The 16,532-nt window shown below is 54.0% G+C and overlaps 7 protein-coding genes across 7 annotated transcripts; 3 read left to right on the top strand and 4 right to left on the bottom strand.

The window, feature by feature from the left end:
* Positions 1 to 347: 347 nt before the first annotated feature.
* LTS14_006056 (uncharacterized protein) lies at positions 348 to 3,436 on the top strand (the record flags this gene model as incomplete). The annotated part of the gene is made up of 2 exons (XM_064838754.1): positions 348 to 2,429; positions 2,480 to 3,436. The coding sequence occupies 2 exons, from the start codon at positions 348 to 350 to the stop codon at positions 3,434 to 3,436; spliced, it is 3,039 nt and encodes a 1,012-aa protein (XP_064693579.1).
* Positions 3,437 to 3,688: 252 nt separating this feature from the next.
* Positions 3,689 to 4,538, top strand: LTS14_006055 (uncharacterized protein; the record flags this gene model as incomplete). Its single annotated transcript, XM_064838753.1, has 2 exons — positions 3,689 to 4,213; positions 4,263 to 4,538. 2 exons carry the CDS (start codon positions 3,689 to 3,691, stop codon positions 4,536 to 4,538), a joined length of 801 nt encoding a protein of 266 aa, XP_064693578.1.
* Positions 4,539 to 5,492: 954 nt separating this feature from the next.
* LTS14_006054 (uncharacterized protein) lies at positions 5,493 to 6,290 on the bottom strand (the record flags this gene model as incomplete). Its single annotated transcript, XM_064838752.1, has 1 exon — positions 5,493 to 6,290. The coding sequence occupies one exon, from the start codon at positions 6,288 to 6,290 to the stop codon at positions 5,493 to 5,495; it is 798 nt and encodes a 265-aa protein (XP_064693577.1).
* A 956-nt stretch (positions 6,291 to 7,246) lies between these two features.
* LTS14_006053 (uncharacterized protein) lies at positions 7,247 to 8,935 on the bottom strand (the record flags this gene model as incomplete). Its single annotated transcript, XM_064838751.1, has 2 exons — positions 7,247 to 8,109; positions 8,155 to 8,935. 2 exons carry the CDS (start codon positions 8,933 to 8,935, stop codon positions 7,247 to 7,249), a joined length of 1,644 nt encoding a protein of 547 aa, XP_064693576.1.
* Positions 8,936 to 9,712: 777 nt separating this feature from the next.
* SCD1 (Scytalone dehydratase) lies at positions 9,713 to 10,395 on the top strand (the record flags this gene model as incomplete). The annotated part of the gene is made up of 2 exons (XM_064838750.1): positions 9,713 to 9,809; positions 9,875 to 10,395. The coding sequence occupies 2 exons, from the start codon at positions 9,713 to 9,715 to the stop codon at positions 10,393 to 10,395; spliced, it is 618 nt and encodes a 205-aa protein (XP_064693575.1).
* Positions 10,396 to 11,482: 1,087 nt separating this feature from the next.
* Positions 11,483 to 12,865, bottom strand: LTS14_006051 (uncharacterized protein; the record flags this gene model as incomplete). The annotated part of the gene is made up of 2 exons (XM_064838749.1): positions 11,483 to 11,485; positions 11,540 to 12,865. 2 exons carry the CDS (start codon positions 12,863 to 12,865, stop codon positions 11,483 to 11,485), a joined length of 1,329 nt encoding a protein of 442 aa, XP_064693574.1.
* A 1,948-nt stretch (positions 12,866 to 14,813) lies between these two features.
* BMH1_2 (14-3-3 protein) lies at positions 14,814 to 15,782 on the bottom strand (the record flags this gene model as incomplete). Its single annotated transcript, XM_064838748.1, has 4 exons — positions 14,814 to 14,936; positions 14,996 to 15,308; positions 15,363 to 15,669; positions 15,722 to 15,782. 4 exons carry the CDS (start codon positions 15,780 to 15,782, stop codon positions 14,814 to 14,816), a joined length of 804 nt encoding a protein of 267 aa, XP_064693573.1.
* Positions 15,783 to 16,532: the final 750 nt, after the last annotated feature.

Genomic DNA, 16,532 nt, shown 5'->3' with positions numbered 1-16,532 from the left:
TTCATCAGCATCTAGGGCTGACATATTGCCCAGCTTGAGCTATAATTCGATAGCCCGCGTAGGAGCCTGAGTGCGGCCGTGGCATATCAGTTCTGGCGATGCTGCCATTCACGTACGCTAGGGAGCGAAGTGCTGGTGAATGACAATGAGCATCGTAGCGTGTATTGATGAACATTTGAGTGGATTTGGTGGAAACATTGACCGAGACGCGCTAACAAGCTTTATTCGCGAGTCGCCGCTTGAAAGTCAAAACATGGACGTCGAGTCAGATCAATATAGAGACCAATGCAATACATGTTGGACAGCCCTTTACTACGGATCATCGTCTGTCGGTAGGACGCGCTGTCATGTCGTTCAGCTTCTCAAACCTCAACAAGTCGCCGGCGACACCCAAGACGAAGAAAGCATCGTTCCATGCCCAACCATCTACAACGCCGTCTCATCCCCCTCCCTCTTCTCTTCTCCCTTCCACCACACCACTCGGCCCGCCGCCACGCTCCGTCTATGGTAGCTCGTTCAACACCGGCAACAACACTTTCGGTCGAAAAGGCAACACTCCCGCACGAAAAGGATTTGGCTTCGCGGTTCCAGACAGCAGCCCGCCATTGCAGGAGGCCGACGAAGAGGACGATGGGTATGACGATATGGATGCGCCGGCAGAGGACGATGAGATGGACGACGCGCGGGGGAAGGACGCTTTCATGGACTCGATCATGAGCGCGCCGCGAGGTCTGAAGAGGAGTCGCAATGGGCAGGTACGGGAGCAAGTGGGCGGTGACTATTCGTCAATCGCGCGAGGCATGACAATCCGCGCGCAGGCAGCACAACTCTCGGAGCCGGACGATATCATGCTACGGCAGGAGGAGATATTGTCACGTGTTGAAGCTGGGAAGGATACGGCGGCATTAGCCCAAGGCGCCGCAGACCTGACACGTTTGTGGGCGAAGCACAACGAGCCGGCGACCAAAGAGGGTAGCTTGGGTCCTGAAAGCGAGGACGCCTTCACCCGAGCCAATTACCTGTCGACACTTCTACTACAGCTTCACCTCCCGAACAGACTTGGTGCCAATCAAGCCCAGTCACAAAATGTACATCCGTCAAGTGCACTCACCCGCCTTCCACACAATGGATGTACCATACCACGCGCCTTGCTTGACTGGCTGAATACCTATCACAACCCTTTCCCGGACGACTTCCCAGGCATCCGCTCACATCAGCCCGCTCCTTCCGCACACGAACGCTTCTGGGACTCAATATATGCCTCCCTCACTCGCGGCAAATACCAACAAGCCATACACCTTTTGCGATCTGCAGGATGGGAAAATGCATGGACGGCGGAAGAGGACTCGCAGCCAGAAGGCTACAGTGACAAGCAGCTAGATAATATCGAGGAAGTGGCTGAGCGATGTGCCAGACTTCTCGAATCCTCTCCAGCCGTGAAATACGACGACTGGGATGTCAAAGGCAACGACTGGACCGTGTATCGAGCGCGAGTACGGCAAGCAGTCCGCGACCTCGAGGCCTTCAATGGCGACGATGAGGAGGGAGACGAGCCGCAGACTAGAGCAGGTGGCAACATCTTCAGCATCTCAGCAGCTAGCAAGAAGGCCGCTAGTCGAGTGCCGCCGAGCATTTATGAGAATCTCAAACTGGGTTACGAGATCCTACTGGGAAGTGCTGACCAGATCATCGATGCAAGCCAGGACTGGCTAGAGGCGACTCTCTATATCACTATCTGGTGGGATGGTGCAGACGGCTCAGCAGATAGTGCTGCGCTTCGTAAGAGCTTAAGCGCTAGCCAGCGACCACGAGAGGCAGATGTAGCTCCTGCGACCGCGTATAGAAGGCGCCTAGCTGATGCATTCGCCTACGTTACGGACGTCGAGGATCCGCTCTTCCAGCCTGATACGATGGACGTGGTACAGGTCGGCTTGGGCTGTGTCATGTCCGATTGCGTCGAAAGTGTTGTTGCTATCGTCAAAATGCTGAGCATGCCAATGAGTGTGGCGATTGTGGAGCTTGCTGCATTGTCCGGCTGGCTACCACAACCTGTCGGTCGGCCACAGAGTCGCGGATGGGTTGGCCAGGGCTTGAGCAGTGAAGACTTGATGGTGTTGAGTCATGGTCCTGGTACCCAGATTGGGAACGGAAGCAAGAACAATGGCGTAGACCGAGATGAGATTCTTGCTGCGTATGCGGACATGCTAGCACAAAGAGAGGTGCTCAGGAGCGAAGACAGAAGAACGGAACGAGAAGGTTGGGAGCTGGCTGTTATGGTGCTCGGGAGGATGGACGACGAGATATCAAGCCAACAAAAGATCACGGAACTCTTGGAGGAGATCGAGCTGTCGGATGAGGCTAGGGTAGACAAAATCTTGTCTGCCTGCCAGGGCTTGGACTTGGTAGAGCAGGCGCGGGCAATTGCTGAGGTATGTGCATCTGATTTGACGATTTTGGATGACGGCTAATTAGTGATCAGCGCTACGCCGACTCTCTGGCTACCTCACACGAAGATACAACCTCCCAGCCAGCCTATGGCTCGGCACTTATTTACTATGCACGCGCGCACGCCACGGAGAAGCTCAAAGACACTCTTGCTCTACTGACCTCGCTTTGCCTCTTACATTCCGCCTCCATACCGGCCCAAGCAGACCTCGATAATTCTCTAGCTTCTCTGCTTGGCGCAGGCGACGCCGGCGGGCGCACTGCTCTCCTTACACTAGCACGCAGAGACGCCGATGCTGCAACACTATTGGCTCAATATCTGAGCGGCTACGCGACCCTCCGTCGCTTTTACGACCTGCGAGATCAGAACACTCTATCGGCCTCGCAACCATTGGCCCGCGCTCGCGACGCAGCGAAAGCTCTGATCGCAGTCCTGAACAGCGCGTCCGATTGTATCCACGGCGGGCTCTTCGACCCTGAGATCGAGTCAGTCGTCCCAATCGACGGCATTCTGGTTTTGCTTGGCGAAGCACTACCACTACTCGGCCAGAGCAAGCGGGTCTTTACGAAAGAACAGGTTTTCACTCTTTTGAGGATTCTGGAGGACTTCGAGGGCGTCAGTGGCAGGATCAAGGAGAACGCTGAGAGCCTCCTACGTGCTTCGCTCAACGCTCATAGAAGTTCCACACAGCCTGGACGTGGCGGACGCGATCTGAAGAAGTCGCGGAGTGATCTGAGCAAGTCTTCTGGGACTGGAAGTGGACTGCTGGGCGGTAGTGAGTGGGACTTGCTTGCTGAGACTGTTATGGTTGGCTCTGGTGGGAAGTCTACGAATGGATCTATGCTGCAGGTCAACAGGGCGTGGGACTGGAGAAAAGGCTTGGACAAGCTCGGGGGCGTGGAGGTTGGGCGAAAGGAGGTCGTGCTCCTAGTACGGACTGCGTTGGCACAGGAAGTTGCAAGGGGCTGGACTGGACAAATCATGTGGTGAGTACGATACTGTATCTCGCATTATGAAAGTGGAGACATCAGAGAACACGTGCGACGATGCACGTGGCCTTCAGGAATGTGAACATCAACCCAAATCCGGCAGATCAGGCTTCGTTCGAAATTGAGACAATCAGCGAACATTGTACAAGAAACCTGTCAGGCTTCGTCAGATTCCGACTTCGACGCCCCCTTTCGTCACAATGATTTCGTCGTTGCAAAAGATGCTGATAATAAGGCCCCGTCTCACAATATCATGAAGGTAGCAAACCTGCTCGGCCTGCTTCAAGAACTTCGAGATCAGATCGTACAACAAGCATTCCAGGCCGAGTACTTCGTTGATACGATCGCCAACGATGCATGTCATCCTGTAGTTCCTTCAGCTGGCCTACTCCTGGCATCCAGACAAATGTACGATGAGGCCAATACTTCGTATACGATAGCCTTGCGGCGCTTCTGGCTTGTTAATACGCAGAAGGGCAATGACGATTTCCGCGAGAGTGAAATCGAGTCGCAGTCGCAACAGATGTGCGTACCACTTCATCGGAACCACGAGCATGTCAATATATGCTTAAACTTCCAACCAGCCACGTTCGACAAGAATGGTTCAATGGAGCTGCCGCAGCGAGTCAACGTTACACTCTTCCCGAGGATGTATTTGGACACAGCAAGGAGGCAATCGATGCCCTTCAGGCTAGCGCACGATCAAGTCGAACTCCTTGCAAATCAGGCTCAGACCACCAAGTCTACTATGGATGCCTATCCTGAAGTTGATACTAATGTGAGTGCTATCAGCGTGGCTATACAGGCGCTCAGCATTGCCGTGCCAGCTGAATGCTCAAACGCCGCCAGACCCAGGCTGGAGCTTCTGCACAACGTCAGAGACTGGCTTCGTGCACGGTGTCCACCATCTCACGAATGCTTTGAACGAGACCACAAGCATGCTTCCCAACCAGTCGAAGGATCATCAAGCGACCGTATTTCTTGGTCTAGCATCCCAGGTGCAAGATCTGTGTGGTCCGAGTACGGCTGGCAAAGCCACTCCTTCCCTGCTCATCATCTGCATCGTTATCACCATCATCGACAGCATCACGCGTCGCCACTAAGCAGGCTGAAGGTGCGATTGAGCAGGACACTACCGAGTGTAATGGCAAGAATTGGCGGCAGGAGGAGAGTGGTCGACTTCTCCTCGGCAGGCGGGATGTCAGACTGGGAGAACGAATGGACGTCAGGCAATTCATCGATATTAAGTTCGTCTGACAGTGATGGGAGTGCTTACGCAGATGAGTGAGACTCAGCACATGTCCAACAGTGTCTGCAAACCGCGAGCTCCCTGTAGACGCGATGAAATTGATGGGTGTAACTCTGTCAAGATCTACTGATCGGAAATGAGAGCGATTTCGACTTTCCCCACCCACAATGTCTCCATGACTGATTATGCCTATCGCACGCCACAACCATCGAGACCAATGATGTTTCCGAACAGGCAGGAGCGGGCGTTTGAAGAGGCAGGCACGCCGGAAGCGTGAACAGACTTTGCCTGTCGGGTCTTGATTAGGACACTTCCAATCTGCACTTTCCTTCAGAATGCGTAGGAAGGTGAAAAGGATGGGCATTGGAGCAAGGATGGAGGTGGCAAAGCATAGCTTGTCTACATAGGACAGTCGTTACGAAGACTGGGTCTACATAATTGCCATGCACACTCCACATCCACCAGGCTGGACTTGCTCAGTCGAAAATTGAGCACCGCACCCGCGTTGACCCCTCCTAACCACCGTCCCTCTTCGCAGCTGCAAGGCTTCCGCGCCATAAAGCAGAAGTGCACTATCTTGTCAATGATATTAGCTGACATCGCAGCAAGTCAAAGGCAAGGCACATCAAGCATAATCCCACAACCAGACCAGCTGGAAGCGGCATGTACGCTGACGGCACTCGTCTTCTTCCTTGGCGACAGCATGGCAAACCGATAAAACGGTATCGAAAGAGAGCGTGGGGTAAACAACCATCATGATCTCCTCGTGAAAAAACACCTCTTCATGAACCCATGATTACCAGATTCTTCACTTCCTGATGACAATACCCTGCCTGCGAGTAGCGCGCGCGACAGTCTCCTCCTCGGATTCAGAAGAACATTCCGAACCATCAGATCCACATCGGGAACCACCACAATCCAACTTGACACGAGCACCGGCACGGGTGATGCCGTAGCGTTCGCAAGTGCAGCAAGAGCTGGTGGACGAGACGGAAGACGGGGATGAAGAGTTGGAGCTGCGGCTGGAGCTGAGGGATGGGACATCGGACTCGTTGTCGCTCTCCTCCTCGCTGCTGGAGTCATCCTCGGAGTCCTGGAGACCGGTGGACGAGAGCTGGCGAGACAATTGCTCGACGGTCATGCGTGGCCATTTCTCGGTCCTGACCTGCGAGGTCTCGAGGGGGCGGGTTGGCTGTGGAGACTTGATCTGAGAGGGCGAGAGCGAGCGACCTTTGGGAACGGTCGAGGACGAGATGCGTCGCTCGTGCCTGGCGGCCTTGGCTGAAGAGCGGGCGACGACCTCACCACCTTTGGCGGATGGGATGTCGAGAGTGTTCAACTTGCGGCCAGTAGTGGGCTCGGTGACGGACTCGCGGGCTGGGTCGTGGGAGACGTGGTAGCCATCGATGATGTAGTAGTACCAGTATCGCTGACCCTGCTTGAGAGTAGCGCCCTGAAAGCGGAAGGTACCTTTCCATCCACCGGCCTTGCTGGAGTCCTTGGAAAGTGGAAGTTGGCCGGCGTAGTTGTCCCAAGAGCCGAGCAAGTGCACGGTCTTGCAGTTAGCGGAAGTGCGGAGGGTGAAGTTGAGCTGGATAGCGGCCATTGTGATTGCGTCTTTCGATATGTGTTACGAGTTGGGTTGTTGTTTTCGGCGTTGCTGTGACGTAAGATGTCGTGTATACGTGACTGAACTAAGTCGTAAATTTGCTGATTTGAGCGAGCAAGAAGAGCTGTTGATTATAAATTTCACGTCGACCGGCGACGAAGTACGTTGGAGATACTGGAAACTGCTGAATAGTGATTTGTTGATTTTGATATCGTGGTGGAGAGACTGTATTAGTGGTGGATGAGCGTATAAACAAAAGGCACCAGGCCTGTATAAAACAATGAAAAGAGTAAAAAGACGTAAAACCAAATCACCAGCTCTTGATAGTTGACAGCTTGCTAAGGAAAGGAAAGAGAGGAGAGGTGGAGGAGGATACAAACCTATTCTTATGTCTACCATTGCTCTGCGCAACGACAGGGTGTGGGATGGGAGGTAGGGTGTGGGCTGCTGTGCAATGGGCATGAGGCTTTTGCGTGCGTGCAGCAAAAGCTACTATTGGAAAGGTGCATCAGAGCGCGAAGACGACGGGCTCGAGTGGTGTGCCAGTCACAGGCACGCAAAGGGCATCCCGTTTTCGTGCGAGGTGCTTGGGTGAGATGCATGAGGTGAGAGTTGGCATGACCAATGGCTGAGCAGAGGCAAGCGCTTTAGAAAAGTGGGGCGGGCTGCTATGGGAAGACATGGCTGCAGCCAATCTGGAGTTGATATCACTCAGCGGTTAGAAGGTGCTAATGGCAAGGCACGCTCCGGAGCTACTCGCTCGGATAGTGTCGTGCGTGATAATTGTCTGCATGGGTTGAACCGTTCAGGCATGAGCTTGTGGTACTGTATGCCTGCACCTTGTGTGGGAAGAGGTGTAGCGACGATAATGGTGAGCATTGGAGCCAGCTACCAGACTATTCAAACGACGATCGTGCGTGCCATACATAATAGACATATCGGTAGTGTGACGATCACACATCATCAACCATCAACAAGGCCTCAAGCTCGTCTGGGTTGAGCGTGGACTTCCTCCTCTTGGGACGACCCCGGATCTTCGTCTTCCTTGCAATAGGACTCACGATCTTCCCAAGCGTATCGTCCTGTTCTTCGTCACGGTCATCTGCGCGATCATAGCAGAAAGATACGCGAGTACTCCTCGACCTCTTTGAAGTGGACATTCTGGGCTCTTCAGCTGCAGCTGCACGTTCTTTAGCCGCTCGACCAGCTGCAGCTGCGAGCTCCGCGTCGACCTGAGCAGCTCTGAGCTTCTCTTCGACGGACAGTTGTGGCTCGCTTAGATCTTCTTCCTGCTCAACCTCATCCATGTCCTCTGCGGATGCATTATCGGCCTCGTGACCAGGAGAAGCTGGCATCGACCTTGGACCCGCAGGACGCAGATCAAAGAATTCTGGCGGCTCGAGCACATCACGCTTGCGCTTTGGACTGCTCTTGGCAGGACTCGAAAGCCGCGGAGCTTCGAATGCGATGCTTGGCTCCAAGACCTCTTCAATACCAGGCAGGCGAATCTCGCTGACGCTGTCTCCATCGACAAAGCTTTGTTCGGGCTCTGCTGGAAGCCTATGCGTGTATTGTCGCTCCGGGGAGCACAACCCCATGCCTTTGCGCAAGTCCTCGATATTGATCGTGTCACCAGTGTCCATCTTCCTACGCCAGCTGTCCATCATTAGTAGTATCTCCTTCCATCGCTGCTCCATGTGCTCCCAACCTTGCCTGAGGCGCGCGATCTCCTCTTCGCGAACCTCGACTTCCTCTACCGTGACGAAATTGGGGTTGCTCAGTATGCTCTTCAGGTGGGTCAAAGTCTGCTCCATGTCTGCAGCCAGCGTATCATACGATGTGGGAAGAGCATGAAGCATACTTGCGCCATTCTTTGCGTCCTCGTTGCTGCCCATGCTGCCAACGGCACTATCGGGATGCCTCTGGCTCGCTGGAAGACCTAGCAGATCGCGCATTGTTCCGAGAGCACCGCGGACCAGACTGATCAGGCCATCGTTCTCGTCACTGAGGCTTTGGCTGAGCTGAGTCAAGAATTCTGTTGTTTCTTGCTTCAGGCTGTATTCTGGGTCCCGCAGCTCGTGCACAGAAGCGTTGAACGCCGGCTTCGACCTGGCACCTCCCACCACCGTCATACTTGGAGCGGCCATGCCGACCTTGTTGCCTCTCTGTTGACCTTGCAGATGCGTCTTTAGTCGTGCCAGCTCCAAGTCACGTTTGCGCACATCGTTGATGCATTGTGTTTTGACCTGTGTAAGACTCGTCTTGAGCTTCGAAGCTTGATCTTGCAGGCTCTTCACAGATCGCTCCGCCTTCTTGCATTCGTCCTTTGCCGTTCGCTCAGTGGCACGCATCTGGACAGTATCTCGTGCAGATGCCTCGCACTTCTCCTTCAGCTTCTCGATCTCTGCTGCTTTGCGCGCATCTTCGGCGCGCAGTGTACGAAGTGTGACCGCAACATGTTCGCGCGAGTCTTTGTCGCGGTCTTCTCGTAGTATCAAGTCATGAACTAGGTTGATGATCTGAGCGCGACTGTCCTTAGATGGCTTGACGAAGTCGACAGGTTCGCTGTTGCGGAGGAGGCCGCGAGCCAGCAACAGATTGTTGAGATATGTCGATGCCGTGCGAAGGCTCTCGTGATCCATCTTGTTGGGCGCAAGTGTGCTGGGATGTCGGGAGAAATAGTGTTGTTACCATGCTGCGTCCATGTTTTGGTATTTCTATTTCGGACCTAGCGCGGCCGCACGATAAACCTTCTATGGCTCGCGGACCGTCCTCTATCGACCCACCCCGCGCATCATGCCCATCGATTCGTCATTTGCCACTAGCATAGACATATGCGTCTGCATAACTATCAGGACGGAAATTGTAACATATGCAGACGCAGTCAAAGAAAAAGAAGCAGAACCCCTATGATAGGTCGACAGCAGAACAACGCTAACAGAAGTCCAGAATTCGAGGGTGAATGGTGAGCCACCAAAATTGCCCCCGCTTCTCACATGCAGCTCATCACAGGCGAGACCCCTCGGACCCTCTGAGAAAAGCCACACGGATGCAGGAACAATACCCTTCGAGAGGCAAGTAGTGTCAGTGTCACGCGAGAGCAGCACTGCGAGACCAGTATCTGGTAGGCAGGTAAGACAGTAAGAATCTGAAGCATTGCGGGCAATCCTGCGCACATCGGACTTCCAGCGTCACGCGAGACCAACGCGATGAGCCTATGTCGAGCCTTCGGCCCCATCGGATAGCGGGGACAAAGGAAAGGCGGTGGAGAGACAACTAGAGTAACTTCCTAAATAAAAGCGTCCCTCGTAACCTCTCGGGAAGGTCGTGAGACATCGTTTTTGTACCTAGAGTACTTCTTACCCACCATCGACCGCCTTCCACCGACCTTGCTACTGTTGTTACTGTATGTTGTCCTGATGAGTAAACGACGACAGACGTTATCTGACGACCTTGAGAAAGATCCCAAGGTTTCCAAGATGGTTCTCGAGCCCGTCAAGCATGTTAGCTGGGAGGGTGAGTCGTTCATTAGAAGCCCATCAATGGCTTGAACGAATATCTGACACAGCATGTCTTCAAAGATGCCCAAGGCTGCATGGCCGCCTGCTACGAATGGGCCCACAGCTACGACACCAAAGACTGGGAGAAGCTCCGCACGGTCATCGCCCCAACCCTCCGCATCGACTACCGCTCCTTCCTCAACAAGCTCTGGGAAGCCATGCCAGCCGACGAATTCGTAACCATGGCCTCGGACAAGAACGTCCTCGGCGACCCCCTGCTCATGACCCAACATTTCATCGGCGGTACGAAGTGGGAGAAGGTCAGCGACACCGAGATCACGGGCTACCACCAACTCCGTGTCCCGCATCAAAAGTACAAAGACGCCAGCCGAAAGGAGGTCCTGGTCAAGGGACATGCGCACAGCTATAACACGCATTGGTACAAGAAGGTCGATGGTGTGTGGAAGTTCGCTGGCTTGGATCCGGATATCAGGTGGGGCGAGTATGACTTCGACAAGGTGTTTGAGAGCGGTCGTGATGAGTTGGGTGAGAGCACTGCGGAGCAGGCTTTGGGCATTCCACCGAACCCCCACTCGAAGTAGGGCATTAAGTTACATGTTGTGTAAAACTACTGGATATAGCTTGGATACAACCATTGTTCGGAAATGACACTTTTTGTGAAGGTCCAATGATGTCCTAAATGTCAGTTCATCAGTTCTGATTCCAACACGCGAATCAGCCTAGAAAAGTGCAATCCTTTGCGATCGGCCGTAACGTTACGGCCGATCGCAAAGGATTGCAAATGTTGATATCTAAACTAACTATAGGCTAGAAGGTAAGTCCTCGTATATGACAGATGCATCCTCCTCTCTAGCATACGCAAAAGGTATGGAGAGGGCAAGAAAGAAACTTCTACAGCTGGTGATTTTGAGACAAAGGTGTCGAATTGGATGAGATAGGATTCCGTTAAGCTCAACCGCAGGGCTGATGGTGCGTCTCTGGTGTCGATTCCGATGCGGCTGATGCGTTGCCTGTACAGCGATAGTGTCCTTGTTTCAAATATGAAGGCTAATTGATCATAACATGCATTAACCATCGACAGGAACACCACGAATACAATAATGACAGGATGTGGGAGGAAGGAAGCTGAGAAACGTTGATAGTAGCTGCATCCCGTTCGAGAAGGAGACTGCCCTCCCGAACGTAACCACCAGCCATCCTCTCGCGAGGACAACCATGACTATGCTAGCTACAATACGCACCCAGCCACTCTTCCTTGCTCCACACACCATCTGCATGCCCCTGTTGTACAGACAGAACAGCCCCATCGCGCCATGCTCGCTAAATCCCCCAGGAGTGATCGCTCGCAGTCCACAGCCAGGAACAACTTTTGTGCTAAACGCAAGGACTAAGGAACAACAGCAACAACAATCTGACCGCCCTTTCCCCTGCCCCTCTAAGAATGCATGAACCTGTGATGAGAATAATGTTCGTGGTCGTTCGTCTTGAGTAGTCGTAATCGGCGCTGGCTGGAAGCAAAACAGAAAAAAGGGTAGCATGCTCTGTATTGTCGTTCTTAACTGTAAGACGTCGAAGAAGGAGGGCTGTGTCGCGTACATCGTTGGGTGAAACCTTGACCAACTCCCGCTAAAGCGCATCACTTTCAAGGCAGGAAGGGACGAAAGACGATTACTTTCGCGATGTCAGCTTCGATCAGAGGTTGCGAGGCATATGATTGCGACTCACCTTCATTGGGGCAAAGTTGCCGTATGGGTTCTGGGGTGGCATGCCAGGCATGCTGCCGCCCATCTGACCGTAGATCGGTGGTGGAGGCGGAGCCGGGCGGTAAGGGGTGCCAGCAGGGCCGGAGTTGTTCTGGCTACGACCCCAACTGAGACGGACACGAGAATTGCCAATTGGGTAGCCCTGCATCTGATTGATGGCCATCTCGGCAGCGTGGCGGTGGACGAACTGTACGAAGCCGCAGCCCTTGCCTGGCGGGATCTTGACGTAGGTGATTTCGCCAAAGCCCTGGAAGAACGAGCGGAGCTCATCCTCGGTAACGTAGCCGGACAGACCACCCACGAAGACAGTGGTATTGTTGGGGTCGGTGAACTGATTCATCGGCTGAGGCGCACCGTAGTAGCCCATAGGTGGGGCACCCATGCTATACATGCCCATGCCTGGACCGCCTTGCTGACCCGGCATGCCGCCACCCATACCGCCTGGACCGCCTGGACCGCCTGGACCGCCTGGACCACCAGCACCAGCCTTGTTCTTGGGAGTGGCCGTGGAGATGCGCATGGGCCTGTTGCCACAGTAGACACCCTGCATCTCGCGAAGAGCGTTCTGCTGGTCGGTCTCGTCGGAGAAGCGCACGAAGCCGTAGCCGCGCGACATACCGCTGATCGGGTCGGACATTATCTTGGCCGATTTGCAGGAGTTGAATTTGTTCTGGAAAAGTGACATGAGGACGTACTCGTTGACCTCCGGGCCCAGATCGCCGACGAAGATCGAGTATTCGGGACCGCGGTCATCGCGGCTGCGATCGGCAAGGCCACCACCGGATGCCCAGTTGAGCTTGAATTGGCGGTTGGAGTTCGGAATCATCTGCCCATTAAGCTGGAGTGCGCGGGTCGCAGCATCCGAGTTCTCGAAGTCGACAAAGCAGTAACCTGCGTTGCTGCCAGAGAACTTGTCGCGGATCATCTTGACGTTGACCTGGTAGCCCATGCCGAACCACACACTGCGCACGAAGTTCTCGTCGATCCATGGCTCAAGCTCGCCCATCCACAACGTAGTCTTCGAATCCGGACCTGGCTCGCCTGGCCCACCGCCCGGAGCACCACCCTGCGCGCCTGGGAACTGGCCTTGCTGTTGCTGATTCGGGTCCATCTGCTGACCCATTGGGTTCTGCTGCTGAGGAGCACCTTGACCACCGAAGCCGCCTTGCTCGTGCTGGAATTGACCTTGCTCCTGGTGAAACTGACCCTGTTCTTGATGAAACTGGCCTTGCTCCTCGCCAGCCTGCTGCGGCTGTGCACCGCCTTCACCGAAATTTGGAAAGCTCATGATGGTGGTTAAAGTCGATCCTGTTTAGTGATTGGGAAATGAAGTCTTGGATTGAAGAGGGACGAGGATGCTATTGTCTGTATTTGAGTAACGTCAGTCAAGGATTTTGTGTTTCTCGAAGCGCAGATCCATTCACTTCAATGCCCGGCTTTGGACTCACGTGAACGACAATAAGAATGCTTTTGCCCGGCCGTTATTCGTGACGAAAGAAGCAGTTACGCCAGTAGCCGTCACTGATTGCACGCCGAAAGAAGTGAGTGTCGGATGGTCTGGCGCGCGAAGTGAAGTCGTAGGTAGCGCTTGCTCGAAGTTGAAAGCTGATGTGTAAAAGAGCGCACGATGAAGATGCTGGTCTGGTCGTAGGAGAGTGTCGCGGGAACTGCAAGCACGCTTGTAAGTGGGATGCTCTCGTGGATGATCGCCGGTGGAAATGGTATTGCTGGGCCGGACGCAGCGAGGCGTTCTGCCGCAGCGGATGTGGGAGAGAGGGAAGGGAAGGGAGCTGCTCGGAATTTCGGGTGTGACGATGACAGAATGCGCCAGCCGAAAGCCAAAGATGTCTCGATGTGGTCACGAGACGCGAGCGATCAGGTGACGACCACAGCGCGTGAGGTGAATGGTGTTAGAGGTGATCGATCCGGTCGAATATGCGCAGGGCAGTATAGCTATGCGAAGTAGGTGATTTGCAAGGATGCGCCTCAGCCTCAGCCGCACGTAGATCAGAGGCGCAGTTTCGCGAGCGATGGGAGTTGTCTCTGGGAACAAGAAAGAGAAGTGCTTACCGATGGATAGCAGCAAGCAGCGCCTGAAGAGGATGTTGAAAGGACGAACTCCTGCTTGTAACGCACGCGAATAGGACGTCGAAGGCACCAGAGTCAAGTCAAGGATCGGGTGTGTGTTTGTAATAGTGTAGAAGAACAGAACGATGATGGTGAATCGAGTGCGTCGAAATAGAAACTCCCCCGCAATTTTCGGCCGACCACGGATCGAGACTCTTGGGAGCACTATTCAATCACTCCTCACTTTCTGGATCTCAATACAACGGCGTAAGACCTTGCTAATGAGTGCCAAGTGCAAAGTGTGTGGTGACAGCGAGGCAGCCCATTATTATGAGACGCCTTCGTGACGTGCTTGCCTTCACCCCTTGCACCCCTTGATCTTGACCTGGAGAGGCACACGAGCTCGACTCGAGGGCTCCACTTCTCGGCATAGGTGCTGCATTTGCCGTTATAGGTTTCGATGCATCATCTCTAGTATAAGAAGATTGTTATAGCCAGTTGCCGCCCTCCGCCACCAATGATATACTGTTCATGATTGAGACAAAGATCTTGGACACAGTGGTGACAGTCGTGCGTGATGTGGCATGAATCGAGGTATAGAACAGGGGCTCGGGGACGTTGACTTCCTGTTGTGCTGTGTGCTCTCGAGCCGAGCCTTGAGACAGACGCGAACCATACAACGATCGCCACGCGAATATAACATAAGATTCGGGCCACCCATCAGTTCCGCCTACACGGGCGATGGGAAGATGTCTCACGTCGCTGTGCTGAAACATACCGTGTGGGAGCACGAAGCCATCACGAGGTTTCTAATCCCATAGAACGTCGTTAGTCGCTGCCAGGATCGTAGGATCTGGTACAATAATCAATGAGTGGTAGGACAGTCGAGGTTATAGTAGTAGACATTGCGTAGGCCCCGTCATCAACAAACCACAGCAATCGCTAAAGTACCGGCACTAGGATATGATGCAAGCGTACACATCTCTTCCACCACCGCCTCCAGCCCGCTGCTCAATAAAGGAATGCTTGCTTGCTTTGACATCACACATCACAGCTCGCCACCAAAAAGATAAGCTGTATTGCCCCCGGCTCAGACACACGACTGCCGTGTTATCGTGTTCTCGTTTCACAGGTGTTTGTTGTTGTCGGGCTCGAGGGAGGAAGAGCCTCTACTGGGCGGGCTTCTCCTCGGTGCCAGTCGGTGCGTCGGCGGTGTCCTTGCTCTCACCCTCAGCGTGAGGAGCAGCGGTCTCGCCACCAGCTGGCTCAGCCTCGGACGAAGTCCACAGGGTCTGCAGATATATGTTAGTATGATACGCAAGAACAAAGTCAACATAGATAGGTGCCGTACCAAGTTGTCGCGTAGCAGCTGCATGATGAGGGTGGAGTCTTTGTAGCTCTCCTCAGACAGAGTATCGAGCTCAGCGATGGCCTCATCGAAGGAGGTCTTGGCCATCTGGCAAGCCTTGTCGGGCGAGTTCAAGATCTCGTAGTAGAAGACAGAGAAGTTCAAGGCCAGGCCAAGGCGGATTGGGTGAGTGGGTGCGAGGTCAGTGGCGGCAACCTCGGTAGCGGCCTGGTACGCCTCGAGGGACTTGTCGGCACAGGTCTTACGCTTGTCACCCATGGCAAACTCTGCAAGGTAGCGTTGGTAGTCACCCATCCTGCAACAGAGTCAGCACTTGACCACGCAATGATCTTCAAGTGGATCGACGCACATCTTGTGGTAAAAAACCTTGGACTCGCCGCTCTGAGCAGAAGGGATGAGGTGCTTCTCAAGGACCTCCAGGATGTCCTCGCAGATCTTGGCCAACTCCTGCTCGATCTTCTCGCGGTACTCCTTGATAAGGTGGACCTGCTGCTCGTTGCCCTTGGACTCCTCCTTCTGCTCGATCGAGGTGACGATGCGCCAAGAGGCACGGCGAGCGCCAATGACGTTCTTGTAGGCGACGGAGAGCAGATTTCGCTCCTCGACGGAGAGCTCTTGGTCGGCAGAGGCAACGGTCTTCATGTTCTCAACCATTTCTGTGACACGTGAGCTGTGTGTCCTGGCGTGGAAAAATTTGCGCCAGCGTACCCTCATAGCGCTCGGCCTGCTCAGCGAGCTTCGCGAGGTAGACGGAATCTTGGTAACCCATTGTAGCGGTAGTGAGACGGGTCCAGTTAGAGTCTGTAAAGAGGCACTGTCAGCTGGATATTCGCAAAACCTTCTGTGTGAAATGGTACAATGGTAGGAAGACTGGAGAGGCTGCGAGTGAGCGCCGAAATAACGGGAATCGGTGCGCGTGATAACGGCGGTAGTCACGGTGGACTGCAGTATGCCTTGCGTGTTGGGCGCGGTCATCACGGTTTTATGGTTGACGACTCCGCTCTGGGCATTGCTTGTGTCCACCCGACCACCACCGCTCTCAGCAGGCGCGCCTAGGCCGTCTTGCCATGTATCGTAGGTGAGTGCGATGACTGGGTGTAGCAGCTTCCACAGTCTACCGGCTGCAACGAGCGCCCTTGCTCTTTTCCGGAAGTATACCAGCACATTGATGCAGAAGCAAATCCTTTGGAGGTGGGGCCGGCTCTGCATTGTTGCGAGCGCAGCCATGGGGACTCACCTGATGGTAGTGTGTATCACAAAGGTATGTGGCGGGGCCGACGATGAAGGAAAGTGCTGGGTGGTGTTGTTGATGGTTGGCTATAGTAATAAGGAAGCTGCAGTGTTCTAGTTCTAATTCTAAGCAAAGAAGCGTCGATCCGGCTTTGACCGCTGGTTGGGGTCATTCGAGCTTTCGAGACGACTTATGATTATACACGCCACGTAAACAGGTCGATTGACCATACTGACAGTCTGCCTCGCATTATGTTCCGCGACTCCTCTTACACGTGTGATTGCTGCT

The sequence above is a fragment of the Recurvomyces mirabilis genome (assembly GCF_035927965.1).
Source record: "Recurvomyces mirabilis strain CCFEE 5264 chromosome Unknown scaffold_15, whole genome shotgun sequence".
Taxonomy (NCBI): Eukaryota; Fungi; Ascomycota; class Dothideomycetes; order Mycosphaerellales; family Teratosphaeriaceae; genus Recurvomyces; species Recurvomyces mirabilis.
This window is presented reverse-complemented; position numbering and strand designations above follow the sequence as displayed.